Genomic DNA, 27,029 nt, shown 5'->3' on the forward strand with positions numbered 1-27,029 from the left:
CAGCTAATGGTCTCATGGGGGGGAGTGGGGGCTCTGCACCACCATCACCCCATGAGCCCACTAGGTTGTTTAAGATTTTACCCCAGTTTTAAAGAAGTTTTTTGAAGCAGAAGATAGCTAGGATTTCAGCCCTCACCCCGGTAAGTTTAAATTGCATTGGGGAGGGGGTGCAGTGGACAGGCGTCTACGGTATTCAGGTTTTCAAGTATCCGGGGTGGGGGGTCTGGAATGGAACCCCTGTGAATACAGGGGCACATCTGTATTTATACATAACTGACTCCCCATGTGGGGCAGTCTCTACATAGAAAAAGAGTAAGGCAACCATGGCATTCTAGCTTTCCTTCAAAATCCACCCTACTTTCTGCAAAAGAGCACTATTTGGGAACTCATTTGTCTTTTCCTTCCTAGACCTACAATGTAGCAGGAAATGGCATGGGATGCCTGAGCACCAAGACTGCATCCATGTTAGCCCTGACTGCACAATTGCTCCAGTCTTCAGTGTGGATCATCAGTTCCAAGCCACAGTGGCAGCATAATGTGGACTACTCAAGCCAGCTGCACATGCCAGTGAAACAGTTGCACAACTACCCAAGATAAAAAGCAATGCCACGATAGTTTTCCCAATTGCTCATAGTGTTCAACGTAAGTCAAAGCAACAGAAGAGAAACGTTTTCTCAGTACAGCCACCTGCTTCTTAAGCGATGGAGTTCTGCATTATCAGAATAACGACCAATGCAAAGGACAGAATGAACAGAAGCTCTGCTTCTGAGCACTTCAGGGCTCTCCCAATCCATCCCTCTACAAGCCATCTTCTGTCTGAAAATGTACTTCTACTGACCAGCTCTTAGCAAAGGGAGTGGTTGGAAGTTAAGCATTTCAAGTCAATTCCACATCCTTTGAAAATCTGGGGGCTAGAACGTCACTGACACGAAAGTGAAGCTTCTCAGGATGCAACAAGATCCAATAGGAAGCGGAATATGGTTTGGGGTATCTCATATGGCAACTGTCTGTGTTTCTAGGTTCAGTGTTGCATTCAAGCAAAGGTAATTCCTCAGAATGGACACCCCAGGTTATTTAGCAGCCCTAAAATAGACATGCACAGCTTGTGAGAGGGGAACTGTATTTAAGCACAACCTTCCTCAGTTATACAGTCAGCAATCAAGTTGGTGGCATGATTGGCTACGGATTATTAATGCCTATCAAAGAAACCACAAGATAATAATTCTCAAGAGATTCACGGATCTGCCTTGCTGGTTATTCGTAATGAAAAGTAAGATAAGAGACAGCAGAGAAGCTCCAATTTCTGAAGCCATTTTAAACAGATGGAAGTAAATTAAAAAACTCAGCTATGATTTTGAAAAAGAGCCTTGTCAGTGTCTCATGAAGCTGGAAAATCTTATGCTAATTCAGTAGAAAGATTTGCATGGAGTGAACCAATACTTCAGTGTTTCCCACCTTCTGATGAGAATATAGATCCCTAGGAAACCGGAAAGTCTTCCTACCAGGTGTTAAATTTAATCTTCCTGGAAACCAACACTGAATTTCTTTAATTTAGCCAATCATTTTTATGGTCTTATCACATGTCACTTTGAAACATCCCTACTAGGACTTTATTGTACAGTCTTAAATTGCTGCAAAGATCAAGAAACAAAAAATATTTATAACCATAAGGCTTGAACATGATGCAATTTTTTATTAAACGGTAACAAAAAAATCAGAGGCACAAGTATAGGATGAAGGAAACATGACTTGGCGGCAGCATGTGTGAAAAGCATCTGTGTCTTGCACTACAAATCTAAGCAGGTTTACTCTGAAGTAAGCCCCATGAAATTTAATGGAATCTACTCCCAAGTAAGGGTGCCTAGGTGGACTACAAGCTGAACATGAGCCAGTAACGTGATACAGTTGCAAAAAGAGTGAATGCAATGTCAACCCAACATTGCAGAGTTCAGATCATGAGAAGTAATAGTTTCACTCTAATCTGCACTGATCAGACCTCACGAAGAATACTGTGTCCACATTCTGGGCACTGCATTTTAAGAAGAATATTCATAAGCTGGAGCAGGTTCAAAAGAGGGTAGTTAAGATAGTGAGGAATCTAGAAACCAAGTCCTAGGAGGAAAGGTTAAAACAGCTTGGTATGTACAGCCTGGAGAAGGGAAGATAGTATAGCCATCTTCAAATACGTGAGGAACTGACATGCAGAAGAAGGAGAGCACTTGCTTCCTCTGGCTCTTGAGGGAAGGACTAGAACCAGCCAATTGAAACTATAGGCAAGTAGGCTAGACATGAGAAGAATTTCTTAACTGTAAGAGCAGCTTGGCAGTGAAATAGTCTGTCTCATTAAGCAGTGGGCTCCCCTTCATTGGACATTTTCAAGGTCACTGTGAGGCCTCCCTGTGGGGGGAGGGGAGGGGAGGGCCTGCCCAGCCTTTCTGAGAGGCACCCCCTTGTGGAGGCCTCAGAAGAGTTCACCAGAAGAAGGGGGGGTTGTGTCACCCGGTTCCCCCTCTTTGGGTTGGCAGCATTTGCCAGTCAGGGCAGGGGCTGCTAGCAGCAGATCCTCCTGCCTGCTCTTCTGACTCCCAACTGCCTTGTCATCCCTGGCCTCCAGGTTTATGTAGGGCAGACCCCTCCCCTTCCCTCACAGGGATGGTACAAAAAGGGCCTGTCTCTGGGACTGCCCTCCCCTGGGATTACCACAACTCCTCCCCTTCCTCTCTCTGTTTCCCTCCCACCTCCTCTCACCTGGAGCTGCCAGGGTTGTTCCTGAGAGGGCTGGGAAGGCTGCTGCCTCTGCTCTGGTCTCTGCCTTTGGGGGGTGGGCTGGCCCTACCCATCTGGGTCCTGTAGCTCTGCAGATTACTTGGGGAGGTCCAGCTGTGGGCTCCTGATGTCACAGCCAGGTGCCCTGCCCGGCAAGGCAGGCCCCGGCTGGTTGGGCGAGGGAGTGTTCCCCTTCCCTTCCAAGGCAGGGGAGGGGCGGTTGCCCAGCAGCCGAATAGCCTGCGTCCTGTCTCCCCCCTCCCTCCTCCAAGGCGGGGGGTGAAGCGGGGGGTTCGGCATGCAGTGTTCCTCTGCTGTGCCTTGCCACCCACAGGAGTGCCCAGGCAGCCTATGGGGAGGTGGCCCCATGTTCCACCGGCTTCCTCCCTGATCCTCTGGCCCAGAAGCCTTCTCCCTAGGTAAGTTGGGGACTTGTGGGAGAAGGGGAACCCCGACAGTCACCTATTATAGATCCTGCAGTAGCTGCATATACTGAGCAGGCATTGGACTAGATGACTTCCAAGCTCCCTTCCAAAATGCTATGATTCTGATGGGTAGAAAAAAGGAAAAGCAGGATACAGGCCCTGTGTGTGTCACAAGACCAGTGGTTCTCAAGCTTAGACCAGTGGTTCTTTGGAGCATTGGAACACACTTTTTAGAATGACAATCTGTCGGAATCCACCAGAAGTGATGTCATGGCCAGAAGTTACATCAGACTTCAAACCTAAGCCATGATCAGCAAAAAGTTCCATTACACAGCAAGCTCATGCTGTTATTTTGCATAGCTTGGAATTCAAACATTCCAGCTCAGAGATCAAAGCAGATTGGTTGCATCTTTCTCCAACCACATAGCCCTCCCCCCTTTCCAGCATCACAGCCTACCACCTATTCAGGGCAAATCACCATGCCTCTCTCTCACCAGGAGCCTGCCCTGCTCAGCAGCTGTGTATCCTGTATTTTCAGCTCTGTATTTTCAATGGTGGCTGAGCTAGGTGCTATGAGACCCACCTTGAATTGTCTCACAATACATCAAGTGGGTCCCAACCTGCAAACCACTGAAAAATACTGGCTCAGACAGCTTTAAAAGAGATTCATAAAAAAAGAACTCTGTTACTGATGGCAACAGTTAAATGTAATTTCCATAGTCAGAGGCAGTATGACCCCATAGTTGTGATGGAGAGCATCACTGGGGAAGGGTTATCACTTTTGTGTCATCTCAAGAGTATCAAGGTGGCTACAGAAAGCAGATGAACCTTTAGCCTGATCTAGCAAGTCTCCTTTCTTAATGGCCTTAATTCAGCAGCAACTTTAGTTGTGGAAAGAATTTGGAAATCCTCTTAGTAACAGTTCCAAGTATATTCCATTTTAAGAGAAAAGGATCTGACAAACAACTTCATTCTTTATTGCCTCGTGTTCAAAATAATAATGGTGGTCAGTCATCAGCTGCTCATACCAAATCACACTTGAAAACGTTTAAATCAAGAACTGCTGCCCCAGAAGAGATTTGCAAACAGACTTAATTTTGCATGAATACAGTGTGCCTTGTACAGAAGTGTGTTTAAGGTTTAAACTGAAAATTATCCACAGATAAATTTAGGTAACACTCAAATCATTTGTCCTCCTCACACCAAAACGAATTCAAATTTTTCCAAACTTCACAAATAGCAGCTGGTGCCCAAAAATGAGTATTCACTGCAAGTGATGTATTCAGCAGTGATGTACTGAGAAATCCTTCTTTGGTTGATAAAAACAGTGGGCTATTTACAGTAACAAAGAGCAGAGAGATGTTTAAAAGGGTCTCTCTGATTTAACTTCCAACCTTTTATTGCTGGACATCTGGTCTGCCTTGGATTGCTCAACTGCATGCAAAAATGGTCTTGGAAGAGTTTATTTCTCATGCACTTTTCATGCATTACAATGCTTAAAGCCAAGATTAAACCTAACAGCATACTTTTGTCCACTGGAATTGCATCTTAAACTAATATTCAGAGAGTGAGGCATGACTAATCTACACATCATTTACCTTATAGGACTCAAGCCACATTCTTCCCTTATGGAAGCATCTTCTTGGCCTGGTATGGACATTATGACTTTGATTACCTGACCCTGTCAAAAGGTTTCTTTGGAGATAGTGTTTGCCTCTTCTGTTAAAGCACACTGAACAGCTGCCAACTCCTGGGAGCATGTCTTATTCAATTAAATCCTCTATTGTATTGCTCCCCATACAGAATGCCAGACAATAATGCAGAGAATTAAATGATTAGATCCACTGGGTACACACTGTTGGCACCAAATGAATGTTAAGTAGTAGTAACAAAGCCCCCAAACAGTATGGAGGTTTTCAAGAATCCTGTTGTATTTTTAATGGGTACTTAGGGACCTAGTAAACATTACATAGATGGCATGGAATAGAATCAGAGAATGTTCGGGGTTGAAGTTTCTTGATCACCACCTTGTCCAACATCCCAAGGCAGAACACCTCAAATTCAAACATGTCTATAATTCTGTTCACATTGTTCAGATCAACGTGAACTACATGATCATCTACGTGACAGTGGGGGGACCAGAAGGAACAGCACCAGTGCTTTTTTTGTAAAAAAAAAAATAGGTGCAGGAACTCACAACTTTTTATTTATTTATTTATAAACCATTTTTTACACACACACACACACACACACACACACACATCCATCCATCCATCCATCCATCCATCTCGTGTGAGCTCCCTGATAGCAAAAGCACTCCTGCCACAGCTGGAGTGAAACACCCCATTTTTTTTTAGGTGGGGAGGTGCTCCATTGGGCTATAGGAAACTCTCTCCATTGGGCTATAGGAAAGCCTATACAGTAGTTAAAGTGTTCAGAACAAATATATAAGGTCTTGAGTCCAGCTGGTGGCCATCAATGCCTCAAGTGTTAGTTCCAAACACTTTGAGCCTAAGAGCTCTGGTGGCTCAATGGCTAAACCGCTGGTCTGTGGAGCCAGAGGCTTGGGGTTTCAAATCCCTATGAGGAATAATTTTTTTTTAGGTGGGAAGGTGCTCCATGGCTGCAAAATAAGGTTGGTTGCTAGTTGCCAAAAGGGGGGCCAGTTGAGGCTGCAAAACTCCTCAAAGTTCAGTCCCAGGCAGGCTCTTTTTTTACCTTTTTTTTTTTTTTTTTTAAGTTCCAGTTAGGACTTAACCCACAGTTAAGCTCCTGGAGTGAGCCCCCTGCTGGACGCTGTGGGTTAAGTCCTACCTGGGACTTTAAAAAAAAAGTTCAAAAAAAGCCTGCCTGGGACTGAACTTTGAGGAGTTTTGCAGCCTCAACTGGCCCCCCTTTTGGCAACTAGCAACCAACCTTTATATTTTGCAGCCATGGAGCACCTTCTCACCTTAAAAAAAAATATTATTCCTCACTGGGATTTGAACCCCTAGCCTCTGGCTCCACAGACCTGCAGTTTAGCCATTGAGCCACCAGAGCTCTTAGGCTCAAAGTGTTTGGAACTAATACTTGAGGCACTGATAGCCACCAGCTGGGCTGAAGACCTTATATATTAGTTCTGAACACTTTAACAATAGGCTTTCCTATAGCCCAATGGAGAGAGTGCTGGGCTGTGGAGCACAAGGTTGGAGGTTCGAATCCCTCCCTAGCCAGCAGTGCGGAGCGGGGTGGTGCAGGCAGGGGGGAAAAAAGGTGGGGGCAGAGAGGAGGGGGGAAAAAGGTGCCAGAACGCCATTCCGGTGCATTCCATTACAAAAAAAGCCCTGAACAGAACTATAATCTGATTTGTTTTATGTGGCAAAAAGACAGAGCCTGGCAATGCCCTGATGACTAATTTACTGTGGCCTGAATTTTTATATGCCACAGTGCCCTTCCAGATTATGCATGGACAGATGGAACAGGTCGATTGAGCTACCACAGAAGAACAACCCAAGTTAGCAAGGCAAAACTTAATGACAACTGAAATGCATAGAACAGCTGGGCACATGTCAATGAAAATACAGTAATACTCCAATTCCCCATTTGCGATAATGTACTAGACAAAGGTCATCTCACTCCACTTTTTAAAATGATGCACATATAACTAAGTATCAAACACAAGTGGTCCCTGTGAAGTGCATGTTTCTAGACACACACACAAAATCAAGAGTCCTTGAGACTTGTTCATCAGCTGCTCCTGTCAAAAGCTTCTAAGTGGTTCTTTCATATGAAAACAAAGTCATAGACACTCTTATGATTCTCTGATTAAATATATAACATTGAATACCTTGGTTCCAATGAAGAGCCATGCTCAAAATGCACCAACATGGACTGTTTCTGTGAGTTCTGACTTCCCAGAGAAAAGCTGGAGGGAGTATTTTTGCTCCTTCCCCCTTGCTCCTTCTTGCACAAGGCAAGAAGTTGAACCAGGGCTCATTATTGGTTAGAACGGGAAAGTATGGGTGGAGACTGAATAGCTGTTAGGGTTGGAATGTACGTTGCTCAGTTGTGAGACGAAAGTAACAGGTGCTCCCTACCAGTGGTGAATCTTCTCAGCCTCGTGCCCCGGTGCAAAGGTCTGTGATGGCGCCCCCCGTGAGATGCTGTCACCACCCCCACACACAAATCCTCCTCCCCACTTACCTGGAGTGTACAGAGCCTCTCGTGACTCTAGGCACCACGGAAGCCTACGGAAGCTTCCCCGGATTCTTAAACCGTGCTTCTTGAAAACTGGAAACACGCATTGGGTGCCTCAGAGAGGCTTCCGTGCAGACCTAGACACGCATGAGCTCCACACCTGGGACATTTGCCTCTTCCCATTAATAGCAGGTCCATCACTGCTTCTTACCCACCCAGAAAAATAGTCTGAGGTTAGCTAGTCACTTTTAGGGGGACAGATAGGAATCTATTGCTCATCACCTGATTGACTTGTGGCTGAGGATTTTTCCCCCCTATTCCTGACTCCTGGAACGTGCTGGAATCCCTAGCATGTATGCACTGCTGAAACAGAGATGCCTGCGTTGGCTCGGTCATGTCGTGAGAATGGATGATGGCCGGATCACAAAGGATCTCCTCTATGGAGAACTCGTGCAAGGAAAGCGCCCTACAGGTAGACCACAGCTGCGATACAAGGACATCTGCAAGAGGGATCTGAAGGCCTTAGGGATGGACCTCAACAAGTGGGAAACCCTGGCCTCTGAGCGGTCCGCTTGGAGGCAGGCTGTGCAGCATGGCCTTTCCCAGTTTGAAGAGACACTTTGCCAGCAGTCTGAGGCAAAGAGGCAAAGAAGGAAAGCCCATAGCCAGGGAGACAGACCAGGGACAGACTGCACTTGCTCCCGGTGTGGAAGGGATTGTCACTCCTGAATTGGCCTTTTCAGCCACACTAGACGCTGTTCCAGAACCACCTTTCAGAGCACGATACCATAGTCTTTCGAGACTGAAGGTTGCCAATACAATATTCCTGTTGCATGGGTGTGCTGCTTTAGCCAGGTGAGTCACAAGAGGCAGGTGCAGTGAAGGCCAAAGTTTAATAACAGGGATTGGGGGACATGTCATGGGTTTAACTCATCCTGAGGTAAGTAGAATTGGCAGGGGGACCCAGAATGTCCGGAGGCTGCCAAACTAGGGAATGCTGCCTGGGAACTCCCTGGACAAAAACTAAAAAATCCACCTTAAAGGTTGTCCAGCTTTAGGTAGGTGATACAATCCAGAATTTCCTCAAACTCTTTCAGAGCTTGGCATAGAGACACTTGGATGGTTAGCAAACAATCAACAGTTTTGAGTCAGGGGCTGAAAAGGGGAACTAGACAGCAGCTTGCTGTCTCACCTAACGTAAGTGCCTGAACTACAAGGGGTGAAAAGTCTGAAGAATTAGGACTGCTGCGGGATTTGATTATTTAAGTCAGTAAAAATCATGGTCCATTGTTTTGAATCCAAAATTTTGTGTATTATTGGAAGTACGTGGACAATAACTGTGGCTTAATTATTTCATAATATTCCTTGCTGCTTTAAAGACAACCCTCTGAATTTTTAGTGAGCTGACACACAAATTGTCTCTCGGTTGTGTAAGCCAAGGCAACAGATGGCCCAGAGGAAAATGGACCATGTGCTTAGCTCTCATATTTTGCATTTCATTTATTCAATAATAATACATAAAGCATTTATGAAGGATTTTGTGAGTGCTATAAGCACTTCACATATATTCTGAGTGATCCTTACAAACCTGTTACGTAGACCAATATTATCCCCATTATGCAAATTGAGAAGGAGGCTGAGAAATAAGTAGCTTGACTAAGGCCATCTAGGCTTCATGGGTATGGTTAAGAATGTAATGGTGGGGAGCCTTTCTGGCTCTTGTTCCTTTGTTCACACTGTTAGTTTTCAAGAAAGCAACATGGATACAGAACATCCAAAGCTCTTGCTTTTGCAATGTGGGCATCATATTTTGAAATACTACGACAACCATTTTTTATATCCCCCTGCTCCATTTCTCATTTCATCTTGGTTTGCAGCCAGTCGACTGACACTAGTTTCCATAAAATGACTGACTGAGCACAAAATCTGCTCTCTCATCATGCATTACACTCTTTTGTCAGCTTTTGTTCACCAGTTTATTCCAGAGGTTAGTCTGCTAATTGATCTCCTATTCATATGAGCAACATCCATCCCCCTCCAGCAAAGGAGGGGCATAAAACAACTAAATGTGCAATGATTGCTGGAACAGCAGGAATATAGGAACAGGTTGACATGTAAAAGAGTACACATTTTAATATGGCCATGATTAGCCTGCAACAGAATTACCCTGAGCCAGTGCCAAAAGTAAACGGCATGATTTAGGCACAGGTTTTGATCCTGCAACCCATCTACCATTTGATTGATCAGAAGGTATATACTTTATAATCTGGTATACACTTTGTAAACCAGCACACTTACTCATTAACAAAGTGAAAGGATAGCACAGAGTTTCCAAAAGGCTGGCAGATGCAGGTTTGGAGATAAAGAAATTGAGAGACTCCATGTTAGCAAACTATTCAGTGATTTGTTTTCCCTGCTGAGATTTTGGAGTGGGGGGTTAGCAGCACTTTCTCCAAGGAGAAAGGGAGGAGTCAAGGAACTAGAAAAATATTCAACATTCTGTTGTCAGCCAAATGCCTGCTACATGACATTGCGGCTCTTATGGGGGGAGGCTGGGACTTCCACTGTCAGGTAGTGACCAAGTTTTGCCCCTACTTCAATGTCATCCTGAAATATAGCTTTCTCCCACTTGAGCAATGGTTAGCATGCATTCACTCAGATGGGACACAACAAAAGGGTGCACCCAAGGACAATCCCCAGTTAGAGAATAACAACGCAATCCTAACTTGCACTGAAACAGGCAGGTTGGCAGGCCTGCACTGTGTGCAGCACAAATTTGGGGCTGTCTGAGGCTTGGCCCGAGGCAAGGGGAGACTTTCCCCCTTACCCTAGGGAAAGCCACAGCAGCCCCAATTGGTCTACTCAGATCTGTGCTACCTAAAGAGGTGGTACAAATTCAAACAACCTGGGACTGTCCTGGGCTGCCCAGGAATGGGAGTAAGGATCCGGCATAAGGATCCTGACCCCGACTCCCGCTCCCTGCCCAAGGGAATGCCTACCACCCACTCTCGCCCCCCAAACGCCTCCCTCTGCCTCCTCCCCGCCCTCCCCACGTCTCTCCCAAACCCCTGTGCCAGCTGAGCTCAGCCAACGTAAACTTACTGGGCCCGGGGCTTGTGTCAGCACGGGGAGGCCAGTGCATGTCTGTGCAACAGCCTATTGTCCTGAAAAGTGGCATGAAAGTGCTTTATGGTGCAAGGGACTTGCGCTAGCCAAAGGGGTGCTCTGAATTGCGCCTTGAGTGCCAATCCTATCCCCACTGAATGCTATAGTGAGGGGGGGGGGGTGACCAGATGACCTGGGAGAAGTAATTAAAAATGTTTTTACTTACCTCTCCTTCTGTGCTGTCTCTCCAGGCAAAAACCCACTGTCACCACATGGTCTGCTTTCTGCCTTCCCTGTACCTCAAGAATACAGGACTATTTTATTTTCTCACTACTTTTTTGGAATTGAAATCTGAACTACACTGCGGAGGTGACGCCATACTTTTATTGGAGCAGAAACAAAATAACAAAACCAAATGGGACATTTTAGAATGCAACAATACATTTGATACCTTTTAAAAGTATCAATAAAAACACCTATATTCAGGTACACATTTCCTCAGAAATAACCATCACTAGGTACATTTCTGAAAATCAAAAGTATTCAACTTTTTTACAAATCAACTATTCACAGATCATTTGTGAATTGAATAGAATATGTGAATAACAACTGTACCCAGATACAGCTTAATGTTTGAACAGCATTAGTTCCCCCACTCCCAAAAGCTGACTACTCATGGTACTGCTGGAGTCCTGTTTACCTCTGTACTGATGAGACAGCAAAAGCCTGTTCACATATTACCTCAGCCAGATCATCTGCTCATTTAATTGCTATCATTAATAATCCGCTCAGTGTGAGTGCAGCCTTACTCAGAGTAGCGTAACATCCGAAGGAGCTCATCAAATCTGTTTCTGTGGGCCTGGATTAGTAGTCTTGGAGAACATGCCTCCTTTCTGCAAGCTTCTTCCTCTGAATATTATGCAACTCTTGCAAATAGACATTGAGAAGTTAGATGTACAAAAGTGCCTGTTGAAGTAATGCATGAACCAGCTCTAAAACCACATGGGTTAGATTAACGTCATGTAGTACATTCAGAATGCCAATCAAAAATCTTGCTGACCATGGACTAGAACAACGAAGCGTGTATGGCAAGATCCTAAACTGACAGCAAGAACAAGAAAGACCATCTAACTTCAACTGATCTTCTTAATCTCTCTTTGCCAGTAGTTTGACACCATATTAGCTTCATATGTTCCAACTCAACAACAAAATTTATATTGAACTATAGCAGGCTGCTTTTAACTATCGTCTCAAGAAGTACACTGGGAATTATGTCAACTGTCATTCTTTTTCTGAGGCAGCTGACAATATTTTCTTCTACTGATGGGGAACAAGAAAGAAAAACAAGAAAAAAAGGACAGCAGCAAAAGAAAGAAAAGCGTTGTCGCTGTAGGAATTTCCTAATGCAGCACACTGGTGAGAGCAAATTAAATGATGTGAACTGATGTTCTAGAACAGCAGGGTGGACAGATTTTAGGCTGTTGGGAGCTACTTTTGCTTGTGGCCAGAGCCTTGGGAGCTGCCACTACAAAATGTTAGCTTAGGGAGGAAGAATCAGTCTCAATAGAGATACTTGTACAATAATTTACATTTTTTCATTGTTTTTTCACACACACACACACACACACACACACACACACACACACACACACACACACACACACACACACACACACACACCCTCTCAGTAATGTGCTCAATATTTTGCCCATGCTTCCAACAACACTGAGATTGGGTTTGAACCTGGGTTTCCAGAAACTGAAGAGGGCACAAGAAAAAAATTCAAACCACTAAGGTGGGGAGGCAAGCTGAAGGTTTGAGAGTTACTTCAGACCACCATTGAAGCTACTGGAAAATAACCTTCTGCCCTTGGCACACACCAGCTCCAATTCACTTCCAAAGGTACTAAGTTCAGAAGTCCTAACACCATAACCAGCAAGGAATTGCTGAGTCTGTCAGGCACTCACTAAAGGCAAGTTCACACACACAAACTCACACATGAGGTTTCAACAACAATTTCAAGAGATCACAAACGTGTGAAAGGGCCACTACAGAGCAAACCCCACACAAAGCTTTCAAATAAACTTCACGTCCCCTCCTTAATAATGCAGGTAGCTCACGCCTTCCACAAAGGTCACCAACTGCTGAGATACAGATTGAAATACATGTGAATCAACTCTGGAAGGCTTACAGAAGTTATTCTCTTTAATCATTATGAAAATCCATGTACGGTTTTTAATAGGTTCGTGTATGAAGGTATGAGTTTGTAAACTGCATGCAACTGGAGTGGGTAGAGAGATAAGTTGCCAAGACAGTATACAGCAACTTAGAAAAATCACTGGGTAATTTTAGGCAGCTGTCACATCTTCACAACTATAATACTAATGCTTCACCGATCATTCAAACACAACATACTTGAATACCAGAGATGGGAACTCAAGTCAGGTGACTCAAGTCTGAGTCACAAAACATGTGCGTTTTGCTGACTTGTGCAGACTTGAGTCACCTGCGTCAATAACTCAGGTACTGACTCGAGTGAGGCCACTGACTTGGCACTCCATCCCCACTCATGCAGACTCAAGTCTGTCTGTGTCTGGGTGTGCTTGCTTACTTTTTTGCAATGTGAAAGATCTCGTAGGGCCATCCATCATTCAGACCAGGTGAGCAGCAGGGAAGTTCCAGTCAGGAGGCAGGGAGCGGTTAATGTTTTGCTTTTGCATTGAGCAAGAGGGCAGGAGGAGGTGGAAACGAGTTTTCTTGCCCAACTCTGAAGGAACAGAGGATCATTTTATGAAGGATGGGTGGTCTGTTTTTTTCTTTGGATGTGATAGGGCAAAAGGAAGAGCCCAAAGGGGTTCTTGCCTTAGAACTGGCTGGAGAAGTTCAGGGAGGGGGGTGGTTTCTAGCTATCACACTTTTCAACTTCATGGCTCCTGTGTGCTCTGTTGTTACTTGGGAGGAGGAAGCGTCACTGAACAACTGGTACAAATGGGACGACTTCTGAGTAGAGCTGCAAAGGATGGGGTCATACTGGTAAGCCTCCCAGCTGCTGCATGTAACTCTCCTTTCTCTTGCTGCTTCAGTCTCAGCTCTCGTGCAGTCCGTCCCACCTACTCCTGCCTTGTTTACAGATGGGTTGGGGATAGCAGGGGAGTGGTTAAAGAGCACTCCGACACACACACACACACACACACACACACACCAGCAGCAGCCCTGTTTTTTTCCACAGAGCTATGCCTGACACTTGTATCAAAAAGACTCATGACTTGAGTCTTTTAGAGTCACCAAAATGCTCTGGCAATTCAGAAAGTCTGTGCCAGTTAGGACTCTTTTCTGAGTCAAGTTGCAGGGGGCGGTGACTCCTGACTTGACTAATGTCAAGCCGCACTGGACTCACTCATACCTGTAGAGTACTTTAAGTACCATTGTCCATGAATACCTAATAGCGTCACACATGCAATGACAGCATTCTTCTGTATATCATTTGTGTTCCTGGCTATATTTGCTCTATCATTTTCTTATTTAAATCTATACAATGCTGTATCCTGTAGACTAAGCCTATACAACTTGTGATCCACCAGTTGCCAAGGGCTTGACAAAATTCATAGCCCTGAAAAAACTGGGATTTTAAAGCCATCATCAGGTCATGACATGGACCAGATTTGGCTTCCTGGATCACAAACTGCAAGCTTCAATGTATCTTACTAGAGTGCAATATACACTCTAGTTCAGTGCTTCCCAAACTCCTACAAGGGAGTTGGGAGCACTCTAAGGGTCTTCAGGGGAGGGTCTATGGCAGCAACATGATCCCCAGGATTGCGCTTCTGCAAGGGGGGATGGCTTTTTTTATATACTTACCTGGGAGAATGCCGGCCTCTAGGGCAAGTGGGAAGCCCTGCAGATGCTCTGCAGAACTCTCCATGCCACTGTTATAGTAAAAAAAGATTGAAAATCACTTCCTGTTTTTGATCAAAAAACAGAAGTGGTTTCGATTTTATTTTTTTTACTGTTAACAGAGACTTGGGAAGCCCTGAAGAGACATCTGCAGTGCTCCCCACATCCCCTGGAGGCCGGCACTCCACCAAGTAAAAACACCCCTCCCCCCAGCAGCAGCACAATCCTGGGGATCACATTGCTGCATTCCCTCCCCTCCCTGCCCATAAAGGAGACGAAACAGGTGCTTCCCTAGCTGGTGGGTTGCTACCCACCAGTTTGGGAACCATTGTTCTTTTCCAGTGGACCAAGAGTCCCCACATCCCACTTTCAACCTTGTTAACCATAGTCCAGTTAGTTCTTCACTGCCAAATGGGAATAAACATGCTCTTTCCATCTTGAATCACCTTTGAACAATCAGGAGGTATAATGGTGCAATACAGGCAAAAAAGAATTGAATTACTTTTGACTGAACTTACAGGAAGAATGAATGCTGGGAAAGCTTTTCCTGCCTTCTGACACTACAACTGGATCACCTGTGCAGTGCATTTCAGAGTTCATTACTCCATCTGGAAAGCAGCGGTAAAAGAAATCGGGACGAGGTCTACAAGAAACACCACGGACATTTGAAACAGAAGAGCAGCCGTTAGTAAAAACTTCAAAGTGATCATTACATTAAACTGACTAGTTATGCTCAGGGAGTTCATTTCCTCCTGCTTTATATTGGGCAAAGGTGCTGAAGAAAATCAATTAGTTATTTTCTTTTGGAGTGCTCTGGCCATGAAAGTAGTTAAGATTCTGACAGCCTACAGTGCAGCGGAAAGACAGGGGCAGCATTGGAATACAGAAGACTTCTTCTGTGGCAAATGTAGAGCCACTTTGTCAGAAATCAATGGGTTAATTCAATCTTAAAATAGGGTCATCACTTATATATCCCAGATAAGGTCATATGCAGGAATATAAATTAAGAAAACAGACTCATGCAATTAATTGATTTCAGTTCATTTGGACTTGTGGAAGAAGATGGCACACTGTAACTCTTTCCCTTCACTGCTGATAAGGAAATTAAAAGATTTCAATATATTAACATAGACAAAAAGGAGGATATTGTGAACCAAAAACCTATTATGGCCTCAAAACAAGGTTCACACACAACAAAAATTAAAATAAAAAACTTGTAGTAACAGTGAGTGTTCCATTCTACCAAGGCATGCACAGGATACATCTGTCCACTAAAAAAAAAATACACTAGATACTAATCCTATGCATGTCTATGTGAAAGTAAGTCCTATTCACTTCAATGGGACATACTTCTGTGCAGCTTTGGGCTACAATCCTATATATCAGCAGTTCCCAAACTGTGGGTCCCTGGCCTACCAGTTGGCCACAACTCAATTTTTGGTGGATCGCAAAACTGGCAAGGCAGATTAGCTAAGTTCATCAAGGTTTAAACACTTTGGGGCGGGGGAGCACTACTGCCCAATCACCATTATAGCCACAGAAGCTTGAGCAGCTGGTTGAAACTTTTTCAATGGGGGTCCCAATGCTAAAAGTTTGCAAACCACTGCTATATACACTTATCTAGAAGTGTTCCATTAGACTCAGTGAAGTTTACTTCTGAGTAGACATGCAAAAGATTGTGCTGTTAGAATGTTTTTAAAGACACGCACAACGGAATTAATGGAATTATATATTTACTGTATCTAAAAATTAAAGAAAAAAGTGCTTTAACGTGCAGGTCCAGCCTATTTATACATGGATTTTTTATACATGGATTTGACTCAACACGAATGACCCGTGCAAATGAGAAGGAATGTGCTGATCCCTGGAGAACGGGAAAAATGCACCCCTTTAAAATCAGTTTAAAAAACTGAACAGTCCTTTAACAATAGCCTCCTTAATGAGAGGGGGGGCAGCTGGCTGATAATCCATCAATCTTTCTCTCTCCAGTGGACCCCTCCCTTCCCCCTGCATGTGAAACAAAGGTGATAGCGTTGCATTGGTGAAGGGAGGGGCTGAGTGAAGCACTTGGAGGACGACTGATTGATGAATTATCTATATAGGGTGCAATCCAAACCGGCAGTTATGCCAGCATAGGTGGCCTTGGAGGGTTGCAAACATGCCGTAAAGTTTGCGCCTTCATGAGTGGGAACTGCATCGGTGCATTCAGATGCGCTGATGCGCAGGCAGAGGCAGAAGCCCCCGCCACGGCTCCCGTGCCGCTGCTTGTGTCAGCGTGAGCATGCCGACACAAGCGGCAAAGGTAGTCATGGGGGGGCATGGGGAGGGGGCGTTACTGGGCAGGAGGAGGGCGGGCCCAGGGCCGGGCATGCGGGGAGCTGGGGGTGGGGCTGTGACCCGGCGGTTATGCCGGATCCCAATCCCCGTCCCCGGGGCAAGTGGAGTGGCTTCAAGCCACTCCACTCTCCTCTGACTTGTGCCACCTCCGGAGGTGGCGCAGGTCCGAGGAGACCCATAAGAGCATGCAGCCCTTACTCACGGGTAAGGGGAAAAGCTTGGATTGCGCCCTTAATGACTCTTATATTAGAGTCAAAAGGTCAGCAAGTCTGTTTTTAAATCACCAGAGCAAAGAAACTTTGTTTTTTAAATTGATTTACTATAGTGCGTTTTTTGCCATTCACGTGAGTGCTTGGAACGGAACCCACGCAAATAATGAGGCTCAATCTGTATTATGCCCTCTCCATAATTTTTTCCTTGCTTTTTAATCTGAGATTTCAAATTGTTCCTTCTGTTTAACCTCTTACTAGTCATGCCCGGTTCTTTTGATCAGCTGTTCTGTTGAAAGGATACATCATCCAGCGCCTTCATAGAAGGAACACTCCTGTCTCTTCCACAGTGAGTACTGACAAGGACTTCTATTCCATGCTTATTCTCAAAGGTATCATAAACTGTAAGGCTACAGGAAATGGTCCATTGTTGCAGTTTTGGTTTTGTGGCTTATTTGCATCTACCGGCATGGGCTTCTTCTCCATTTATATTATTAATATTGATCAGTCACAGAGAGAAAATCCCATGATTCTACAATGCACTTCTTAATATGTAAGATAAAAGGAGAGCTTCATGAGCTGCAATGCTTGGAAAATCGAAATTTTTGTTATGAATTCTATTTTATAGCAGTACTGTACAATTAGTGTTTTATGCACAATAAATCACTGTAAATATTGTAATGTCATTTAATGGAAATTTCCACTGAAAATCTATACTTTAAGATGGATTTTTGAGCCCACACAGCTAGTTATTTCTAAATAATAACAGAACAAGCGTTTCTCTGAGCCCAATCCTATGCATGTCTAAGACCCATTATAGTCAATGGGGTTTACTCCCAGGGAAGTGTGGATAGGACTGTAGCCTCTATCCTTTAAAAAGCACTTTCTTATTTTACAGGAGCAGCTGCTGAAATAGTTAGGAATTCTTATTACACTCTTTTTAACATAAATTCCTGTTTCATCCAGTTGCACTAGAACATATTTAATTTCTATTCAACAGTTAATTAAGTTCAAAGCAAGTTACAATATTGAAGGTCTTACCTTCCCACTATTAATTTAATTGTGTTTGTGCAGACTCCATTCAAAGCAAGAGCCAAGGACACAGCTAAAAAAAAATAAGAATTGAACCATGTAGTTCTACAACAGGCATATTTTACATTTGTAAAGCATCATACAAAGGTTGAAATTAGATTCTTTAATACAACCACCAATAGAGGCCTGTGTCACATGATAGTCCAATGACTGGCACATGCAGCTGTCCCTCTTATAGTTTAATGTACTACAGCATCCCAGGCAAGTGTGCCTATTTGCAGTGATGCAAGGTGTTAAATGCTAGATGAGGAGGCCTGCCTTCTTCTGCAGCTGGATGGTTAGACAGTAGCTTCGTGGAGTAGTTCCACAAGTAGAACTTCCTAACAGGTCTTTGCTTGTGTTCCTTCTTTGCTCTGTACCTCCCCCATCCCCTGCTCTGTTCACCCTGGTGACGATTTTCTGGCCACCAGCAATGGGGCTGGGTGCATGTGATCATTGGCTACCCAGACTATACCAATGACACTCGGATGTAACACCAATGAGAAGTAGGCGTCACACCAATGTAGCGCCAATGACATGCCAATGTCGGGACACTGCTCCATTGGTGTCAGGTTGAGTTGGGGTTTCTATGGATACTGTCAATATTGCTGGGAAGGGCTGTGCCAGCAGGCAAGGCATTGGTTGACTTAGGATATGACAGAGTTAGGATAAGACTTAGGATATGACAGACAATGTGCCAGTGCCCACACACCATCAGTGTAGTGTCCAAACAGAATTGGGCCATAAGCATGCCTTTTTACAGAACAATTGAAACTATCATGCTGTTGAGTTCCAAGGAAGCACTTGGTCATCCAGCAATTACTTCAGATCTTTCTTGTGAACTGAAAGTGCTACGCATCTTCTAACAATTGTTTCTGAGGGGCAACCTGTCTCTCAGAAGTGTTGCTGGAAGTCCATGTCATGTCAAGAGTCTCACGCTGAATTTGTTCTAGCCCCAGGATCCAGAATGCATATAGGAGTTCATGGAGCACTCTCACTTGCTTCTTCAAACTTCAGCAGGAAGTGCTGGACAGCTCCAGTGCAAAACTGCTTTCTCACATGATAGCAGATGCCTCACACATATGAAGCTACCTTAGAGACTACTGTTCCATCTAGTTCAGTATTGTTTACTCTCTCTGGTAGTGGCTATCCGGCACCTTGGGCAGATGTCCTGCTATTGGAAATGGAACCCAGATCCTTTCGCATGGAAAGCACGTGCTTTGCCACTGACCTATGATCAAACGTTTGAGCTTGAAGCTTTCATTTTTGCAGTAGAGGAAGAAATATCATATAGGAGATTCTAAATGACTGAGAAGATCAAAGGCCACACTAAATATAAATATGTTCCAATCTAAAGAACAATTAGTCCCATGGAGATTTTCACGGATAAGCTGTATGAAGAAAATACCCACAAACCGAACCTAGTAATAAATGAACTGTGAATGGCCAACAGTTCTATAGTGGAAACAGAGTCATAGACAGTGCTCATGTTTCAAAGGCCAGAGTTTGGATCAACTTCAGACTATAGATACAAATAATTCTTAAGTGGGGTACTCAGATTAGAAAAAGAAAAAAAAATACTGGAACATGATCCTTTTCTCTTCTTTCTAGCAGTTGGAAAGCCATGAAGATTTGTTAAGGAATACATCTAGGGAGAAGGCTATTCTGATAAGGAGGGAGGTGAAAATGTGGAGGCTCTGATGAAAGGGAGTGGCAGAGTTAGGGTAGAGTAGCAGGTCAGAGTAGGATCCCAGAGAGTTCCAGGAATTTCAAGTCTCATGTCTGTTGGAAACACACTTAGCAACCAACTATTCTCTCAGCCCCTCTCACTCTCAATCTGTAATATGGGAATAGCAGCACTTTTCTACCTTACACAGCTGCTGTTAAGAATGACGGAGATAAAATACATGAAGTGCTTTGAACACTTGACATGTGCTAGATCATTGATAAGATTCAAGTAAATCATCATCGACTGTCTGTTAGAGATAGATAAAACTGGGAAAAGTCATTTATTTATCTTTCTATCTATGGCACTCAACCAGCTGATTTTGGTAGGCATCTCTCTAAGTTAAACAGTTTGGCAGTCTTTCGAAAAGATCAATTACTGTAAGAGACAGGTTTTTCTCAAAATAGCTTCAGCAGAAAGACCTACACTACTGCTCATCTCTCCAAGGACAGAAAAAAATACATTTAATACAATCTTTGACTGGCATATACCTTTCACCCACTCTTCTCACCTTTGCATGCTTTTCCTGCTCTCTCAGTACTTTCTGCTGACTTAAGAAACCACACAGAACACAGGTTTTCAGGAAGGATAAAAGCTTTGCCCAAAAATCAATTTTTTCCCTCGTTTAAGGTCAGAGAATCACTTATGTTTCCAGAACAAAAAATGCTTCCTACATTTCACAGAGCAATAACTTTTCCAGTTAAAAAAAAATTAATATGATTCACAGCTTACCTAAAAAAGCTTCTTTAATTTCAGTCTTGTCCGTCCGACGGATGATTTTCACCACAAAAATGACGGCCAGTGGTGTCAAAAATGAAATTGCCTATGAGAAATAACAAAGCCCTGCATGTTACCACATCTTCACTCCATCAGTCTTACAGAAGTGATAATTTCCAGCTAGTGTCATTTTGATGGGCTGGCTAAATTATCTTTAGCAAGCCTCCTGACTCTAAGCAAAGTTGCGTGATCAGTACCTGTAACTAAAGAGCAAAAATACTTTTTTTAAAGAAAAAGAATAATAAGTTAAATTCTGAATCTTAACTGATCTATAATCACTTGGAACTATATTTAAAATTCGTCAGCTTTTAAATGAAAACTCAGATCTCAAAGATGACTCATTACAAAGATACACTGTAATTACTGTTACAGTATTTCCCAGAACTATCTAATGAGCTCACACTTTCTGGGTAAGTGTGGAATACTTCCTGCTGTGTGACCACACAGGCAGGTGCATCCACACAGCCTTTTGAAATACAATATTCCTGTTTCATAAATTGTTTTTTTCTTAATAGCTTCTCTTTTAGAAGGTTCCTCCCACCAGTGCTATTTAGACTACCTCCAGTTCAAAAATCAACCTAAAGACTAGGTGTGAACAGAGTTTCATATGAAACTGCAGCGGGCATGCAAGTAATATTCCTCCCTGCCTCCAAAATACTCTATAAATTGCTTTCATGAAATGAACTGCCTTTCCATCCCTAATAATTTAAATAGCAATTTGAGTGTTCTGGGAGTACATCAGATTTGAGAACCTCTGTAGCAGTGGTTCTCAAACTAGTGGGTCGCAACCCACCAGCTGGAGAAGCCTTGTCTCTGTGCCCTTAAGGGGTTTGGACAGGGAATGTCCGGCGATCACCAGGATCATGCAGCAGATAAGGACAAGTGAGCTATTTACCTCTGTCAGCGACAACCTCCAGGAGACGCAGGGCTCCCCATGCCTTGGAACACTGAAAAAATATGACTGCAACCCATTTCTGGGTTGTGATCGAGACACCAGAAGTGGGTTGCAAACACATTTTTTTCAGACATGGGGTGTTCTAAGGCATGGGATGATCTGCAGGGCTCCATGCACCCTCTAGAGCAGTTATTTTCAACCTTTCTCATCTCATGGCACACTGACAAGGCACTAAAATTGTCAAGGCACGTCATCAGCTTTTTGACAACTGACAAGGCACACTGCACTGACAGCAGGGGCTCACATCCCCCATTGGCCCTATTAACAAATGATCCTCCCCAAACTCCCACAGTACACCTGCGGCACACCAGTGTGCCACGGCACAGTGGTTGAAAATGGTTGCTCTAGAGGCTGGCGCAGACACAGGTAAGCACAATGAAAACCCCTGTGTCAGCAGCACAACCCTGGCGATATGTCACCATCATCCCCCCACCCCTGCAAAGACTTACTGCAGTTCTCAAACTCAGAGTGTTTGAGAACCACTGCTCTACAGTCAAATGCTGGACTTTCAAATTCCAATTCCATAGATTTTAAGTGTTTGTAACTGTGACTGGGCATGAAGCATTGAGGTCAGAATCCCAATAAACTTATTTGTCACTTATTGAAGAAATAGCTTTCCAATACTAATATACTGAAAAGCCTAAACATATAAGCGTGAGCATCATTTGGTGAATGTTCAGAAATCAGAAAAGATTTATGTGTTGATTTCAATTGACACAGAACATGAAAGACCCTTTAAGGTCACTCCCCCCCCCCCAGTTGTGATAATATTTGAAAAGCAACACATTTCTCCCAAATTCTGTAAAAACCTAGGATTTTTCCAGGCCTTTATCTTAGTCAAACAATTTCACTTTATGTACACATGTTTCTGGTCAAAGAATCTTGGGGTGATTTTCTGAAGAGTTCTACACCTTCCACCTACAATGTGTCCTTTCATCCAATTCTACACATTACCAACATCATAAAGCAATCACTAGAAACACTCTATGGGCATAACTCATTTCCACTGCAGAAGTAACATGCATTGCCAGTCATATCATCATTCTAGCTGATGTCACAGAGATCCTCTGTGCTCTCAGAGGTGGTCATGCCTGCGTGAGTATGGCATCCCAAACCATGTGTTACAAGTAATGGTTGCAACAGAATAACAGCCCAATCCTACCTAATTCCCCACATGGTCGTGTAGCAGCCCCAACATGAGGTCCACTGACATGGCATCTGCAAGGGAGTTTTGGCCTCTGGAGAACTTCTTGGGGGAAAGGAGCATTAGGATTTAGCAGGCACCATCTCTAGTCTGTTGCAGCATAGACTGGGCCACTTGCTGCTTCTGGCAGTGGTCAGGCTATGCTCTCCAGCATGTCGCGTTTGCAACAGCCAGAAAGTGCATTCCAGCAGCATAACCGGGGGACAGGACTGGGCCATTAGTCATCACATGGAGGCCACTTCTACCGGCCTCTGTGTCACACCTGTCACATGTGCTCCAGCACTTAGCATGTCATTCACCATAAGTTTTTGGCATTTTTCAAACCATTTTGATAAATGGTATTAGACCAATAAATGGTATTAGACCAATGATGAGAAAGCTGCATGCAGCCCATTAGGATTCTATGTGTGGCCCACAATACATTTTGTTTATTGTTGTCCATATATAGCATTGTCGAATTGCTCACAGTACTAATGGGTTCATGGTTAGTGTATATGCCTGATTGTAAAAACGGAGGCCGACAAATATAAAGGCAAGTTTATCTCATGGCCATGAATGGACTAGGCAAAGTTGTCCTTCACTGGACTAGATTGCACATCTTAAGACAAAAGGTCTTGAACCTGCAAAGTTATGCATGTAGGTCCAGTGCCAAATGGCCTCACTCTGCATTCTGTATGCACATCAAGGCTTTTCAGATTATTATTATTATCAGTAGTTATATACCGCTTTTCAACTAAAAGTTCACAAAGCGGTTTACAGAGAAAAATCAAATAACTAAATGGCTCCCTGTCCCAAAAGGGCTCACAATCTAAAAAGATGCAAATGAATACCAGCAGACAGCCACTAGAACAGACACTGCTGGGGTGAGGTGGGCCAGTTACTCTCCCCCTGCTAAAAAAAAGGAGCACCCACTTGAAAAGGTGTCTCTTACCCAATTAGCAGGGGATTTTATCCTATTAGCAGGGGATCCCTATTCCTACTGCAACATCCACATCCAAACACTTGGTAAGATGACTCTCCTGGATAGCATCTATATGGTGAAGGGATCAGAAGCCATGATCCTATGAATTTCTTGGATCCCTGGCACAAAGATTCATTGCCTGCTATGACACGCGCCAAAACATTTGCATCATCAGAATTCACTGTGAAAGTTTCTGTATTATGGAAAATAATGCTGGAATGTGTGTCAGATAGAATGAATCTTATTTATTTATTTAGATCCCGCCTTTCCCATGCCAAAGTAAATGCCCAAGAAGGCTAACAAAGCTTTATAATCAAGTATAAAGTATAGCAACAAGTACTCGTAAAAATATCAAATAAGGAATTAAAAACGTTAATTTTCACATTACATAGTGGAACGTAACCAGAACAAGTAACTCTAGGTAGGCAGTTAAATCACAGTAGTCCTAGAAAGTGAGGAATATCATTGTGCCGTAAACAAAACAGGGTTTGGCTCAAGGATGTCAGAACAGGCGCTGTTATTCATTTGCTTTGGATAGTTTTCATTCAGTAAAATACTGAATTCAGTGATATACTGCATACTATGTTAGTGATACACTAACAGCAAACCTAAATGCAAAACATTAAAAAAGCAATCTTGGTCTTTTGTTCCCCATAACAAAGGGAACAAGTTTTTGCTGTTCAATTAAATTTTGTTTTGTGCTGCAGAGGAATGGAAAAAAAATGTTTGTAACTGGACTTCCTTTGCCAGAATCTACAGTGTTCTTAATCCAGCTTCCACCATTGCTACCAAGGCCACAGGTTGATTTACAATCCAGAGGTCAGGTAAATGGAAATACACGGGGCTTTGTCTGCTGTGAAATATGCCACTGCCCACAGATTCCATCACTCATCACCAGCCTCATAAGCATCATTAGCCCTGGGATCCAACTGCCATTCATCACTTGTTCATTCTGCTTTCACAAAAGAAGGCTTATTACAGACTTGAGAAAGCATTAAGATAAAAAATGTAAAGTCAAATTCAGAAGGCCAAATTCGCTTTACTTGGGCTGAACAAAACACAATTCAGGAGGGAAAAAACAAAAGAAAAGAGGTGAGGCGGCTCAACGCTGCCCTGGAAACTTTCTCGTTTGCTACAATTTTGGGGAGGCTACTTCATCATCAAGGTTACAACTACTGAACAAAACATGAGCAATGCATGGATCTCCCTGTGGAAAACATGAAACCTGAGGCCGTCATGCACATGCCTACATGAACTGTTAAATGCCTGTTGGTCAAAAAATTTCTACCAACATATTTGGGAAACCACAGAACTTCTCCTAATGTTTTTTTTCCTCAATCTGCAACTGGATGTCCAACAAATAATGTAGATCAACAACTGGCTCTCCCCATTTTTTTTAAAACTATATTTTGATTCAGGGGTAGCCAATTTATTCCAGGTCACGGCAGGAAAGGAAGTTTTAACCTTTCCTCCCACTTCATTTTCCCCAATATAGACCTCCTCAAAGCTGTTGTTTCCCTTGACAAAGAAAAAAAAAAATGCAGGGTTCTGATCAGGAAAATGGCCCAGGTGGAATGTACCACTGCACCCAAGCTTCCACTCCACCAGCCACTGCTTCAGACAAATGGGCAGATTATTATGGCTTATGGCTGCATCCAACTGCAGATCTCCCACACTGTTTAAATGTGGGCCCTGAGAAAGCCAAGAAGTGAGGCTGTTGGGCAGCCCAATCCTGAGCTGCCTGGCATGTGGGACTAAAATAGTGCCAAAATCACTGCCAGCATGCAACCAGGCAGCTGCCAGCAACCCTGCAATGGGGTTACTTGATTCTACAGCAGCTCTGGAGCTGCCGCAGAATCGGAGAGTTCCATGTCAGACCACATAGTCCCACATGCAGCTCAGGATTCGGTGGCGCAGAGCTCAACCAGTTCTGCACTCCTTCCGCCCAGCTCCCTCCCCCACCACGCCTCCTCCCCACACTCTGTCCACCTCCCCGCCCACCCCGGAATCCTTCCTCCCCACCTTCCCCCACACCCCCACTCACCTCTCCACTGCCAGACGGTCCAGGCGACCACCAGGCGGCAGGACACAGGCCCAGTGCTGGAGCCGTTTCCAGCACCGGACCTGCAGTAAGGGCTCAAAAACGTGCCTGACGTGCTGGCAGTGAGCTGGCGCACACTGTTCAGGATCAGGCCCTAAATCCCTTTGTAGTTCTCAGAAGGTAAGCCGTCTGAGTTCTGAAGAAGACATTACATTAAGTACATCATCAGTACTGACCTGCTTAACTTTCTTGTACTACATACAGGAGCCACAGAGAAATAAGACAATGCACATTGGGACTGGGGGGGGGGCTTTAACCCTTGCCTCTTCCTTGGTCTTTATACACTGTGGCTGGCTGTGGAATTCTCTCATTGTCACCAATGGATCAGGACCACAGCAAAGGTTAAGGATTAAAACCACCTTCCTCCATGATGCAGCTCCATTCTAGATCAGCCCTTAGTGCCTCTTAGTCAGTACAGAACGGTAAAGCACCTCCAGTCTAATGACAGGCTCAATGTAATGCATAATTTCCACCATAAGGTCTACCGAAACTCACTTAACAGGAAATTGCTGCCCATAAAATGTCTTAATTCTTCACCGTAACCTGTATATAGTTCAATGGTGACATTCTCCCACTATTCTTAAGAGTATTTACAATAGTTAAGGATTATAATTATTGTAACACTTTCCTAGGAGTAAGGCACACTGATCACAATGGGACTTCTGAGCACACATGCTTGAATTGCTCTTAGATGACTATTTTGGGTAACAAACAAAAGCTTAGATCACTGGAAAATGCACTGGCAATGAAAAGTCAAGGGAAAGGAAGCCATCTTTTCACCCCGTTGAACCATCTTGACCAAGTCCTTAAATACCTTGGGCCTACTTGAGGTGATTTAGAATGTAGCCAAGCAGCCCAATCCTACCTAACCCCTATGTGTCAATGCAGTCACGGCAACGGGACACGAGCTGCATGTCATAGGTCAGTTTTGAAGCATGAAGTTCTCTGCAAGGTAATTTATTCCTTTGCTCTGGGATAACTCCTCACAGTCCTACTGGGTCTACTCAGATCTGCACCAGCTAGATTGCTGGTGCAAGTCTGGGTGGACCCAGGTTGGGGGATTGAGGTCAGGATGGGGAATTGGATAATGGTGGCAGTGCTGCCACAAACATCAACCCCTTCCCGGTCTCAATCTGCATTCCTCCCCACCCCACCTGGTTCCTCCCTCTTCCTGCCCTGTTCCACCCACCACCCACCTGACCCCCCCCCCCACGGACCTACTGGTGCCAGGGGACTTGGACAGTCTACTGGCTTGCCACTGCAGCCATTCACCACTTGTAGCAGTGGCCGAACTGCACAAAACAGTGTGTTGCATTTTACAA

At 44.1% G+C, this 27,029-nt stretch overlaps 1 protein-coding gene across 1 annotated transcript in view; it reads right to left on the reverse strand.

The window, feature by feature from the left end:
* Positions 1-27,029, reverse strand: part of PLPP4 (phospholipid phosphatase 4) — a gene marked incomplete at its 5' end in the record, with an annotated part of 86,573 nt that overhangs the window by 52,569 nt on the left and 6,975 nt on the right. The window contains 3 exons of the mRNA XM_066621450.1: positions 14,885-15,009; positions 17,954-18,017; positions 20,442-20,532. Of these exons, the coding sequence (XP_066477547.1) occupies positions 14,885-15,009; positions 17,954-18,017; positions 20,442-20,532 (280 nt within the window). The remainder of the gene's footprint in view (positions 1-14,884; positions 15,010-17,953; positions 18,018-20,441; positions 20,533-27,029) is intronic.

This window comes from Tiliqua scincoides, chromosome 3, assembly GCF_035046505.1.
Source record: "Tiliqua scincoides isolate rTilSci1 chromosome 3, rTilSci1.hap2, whole genome shotgun sequence".
NCBI lineage: Eukaryota > Metazoa > Chordata > Lepidosauria > Squamata > Scincidae > Tiliqua > Tiliqua scincoides.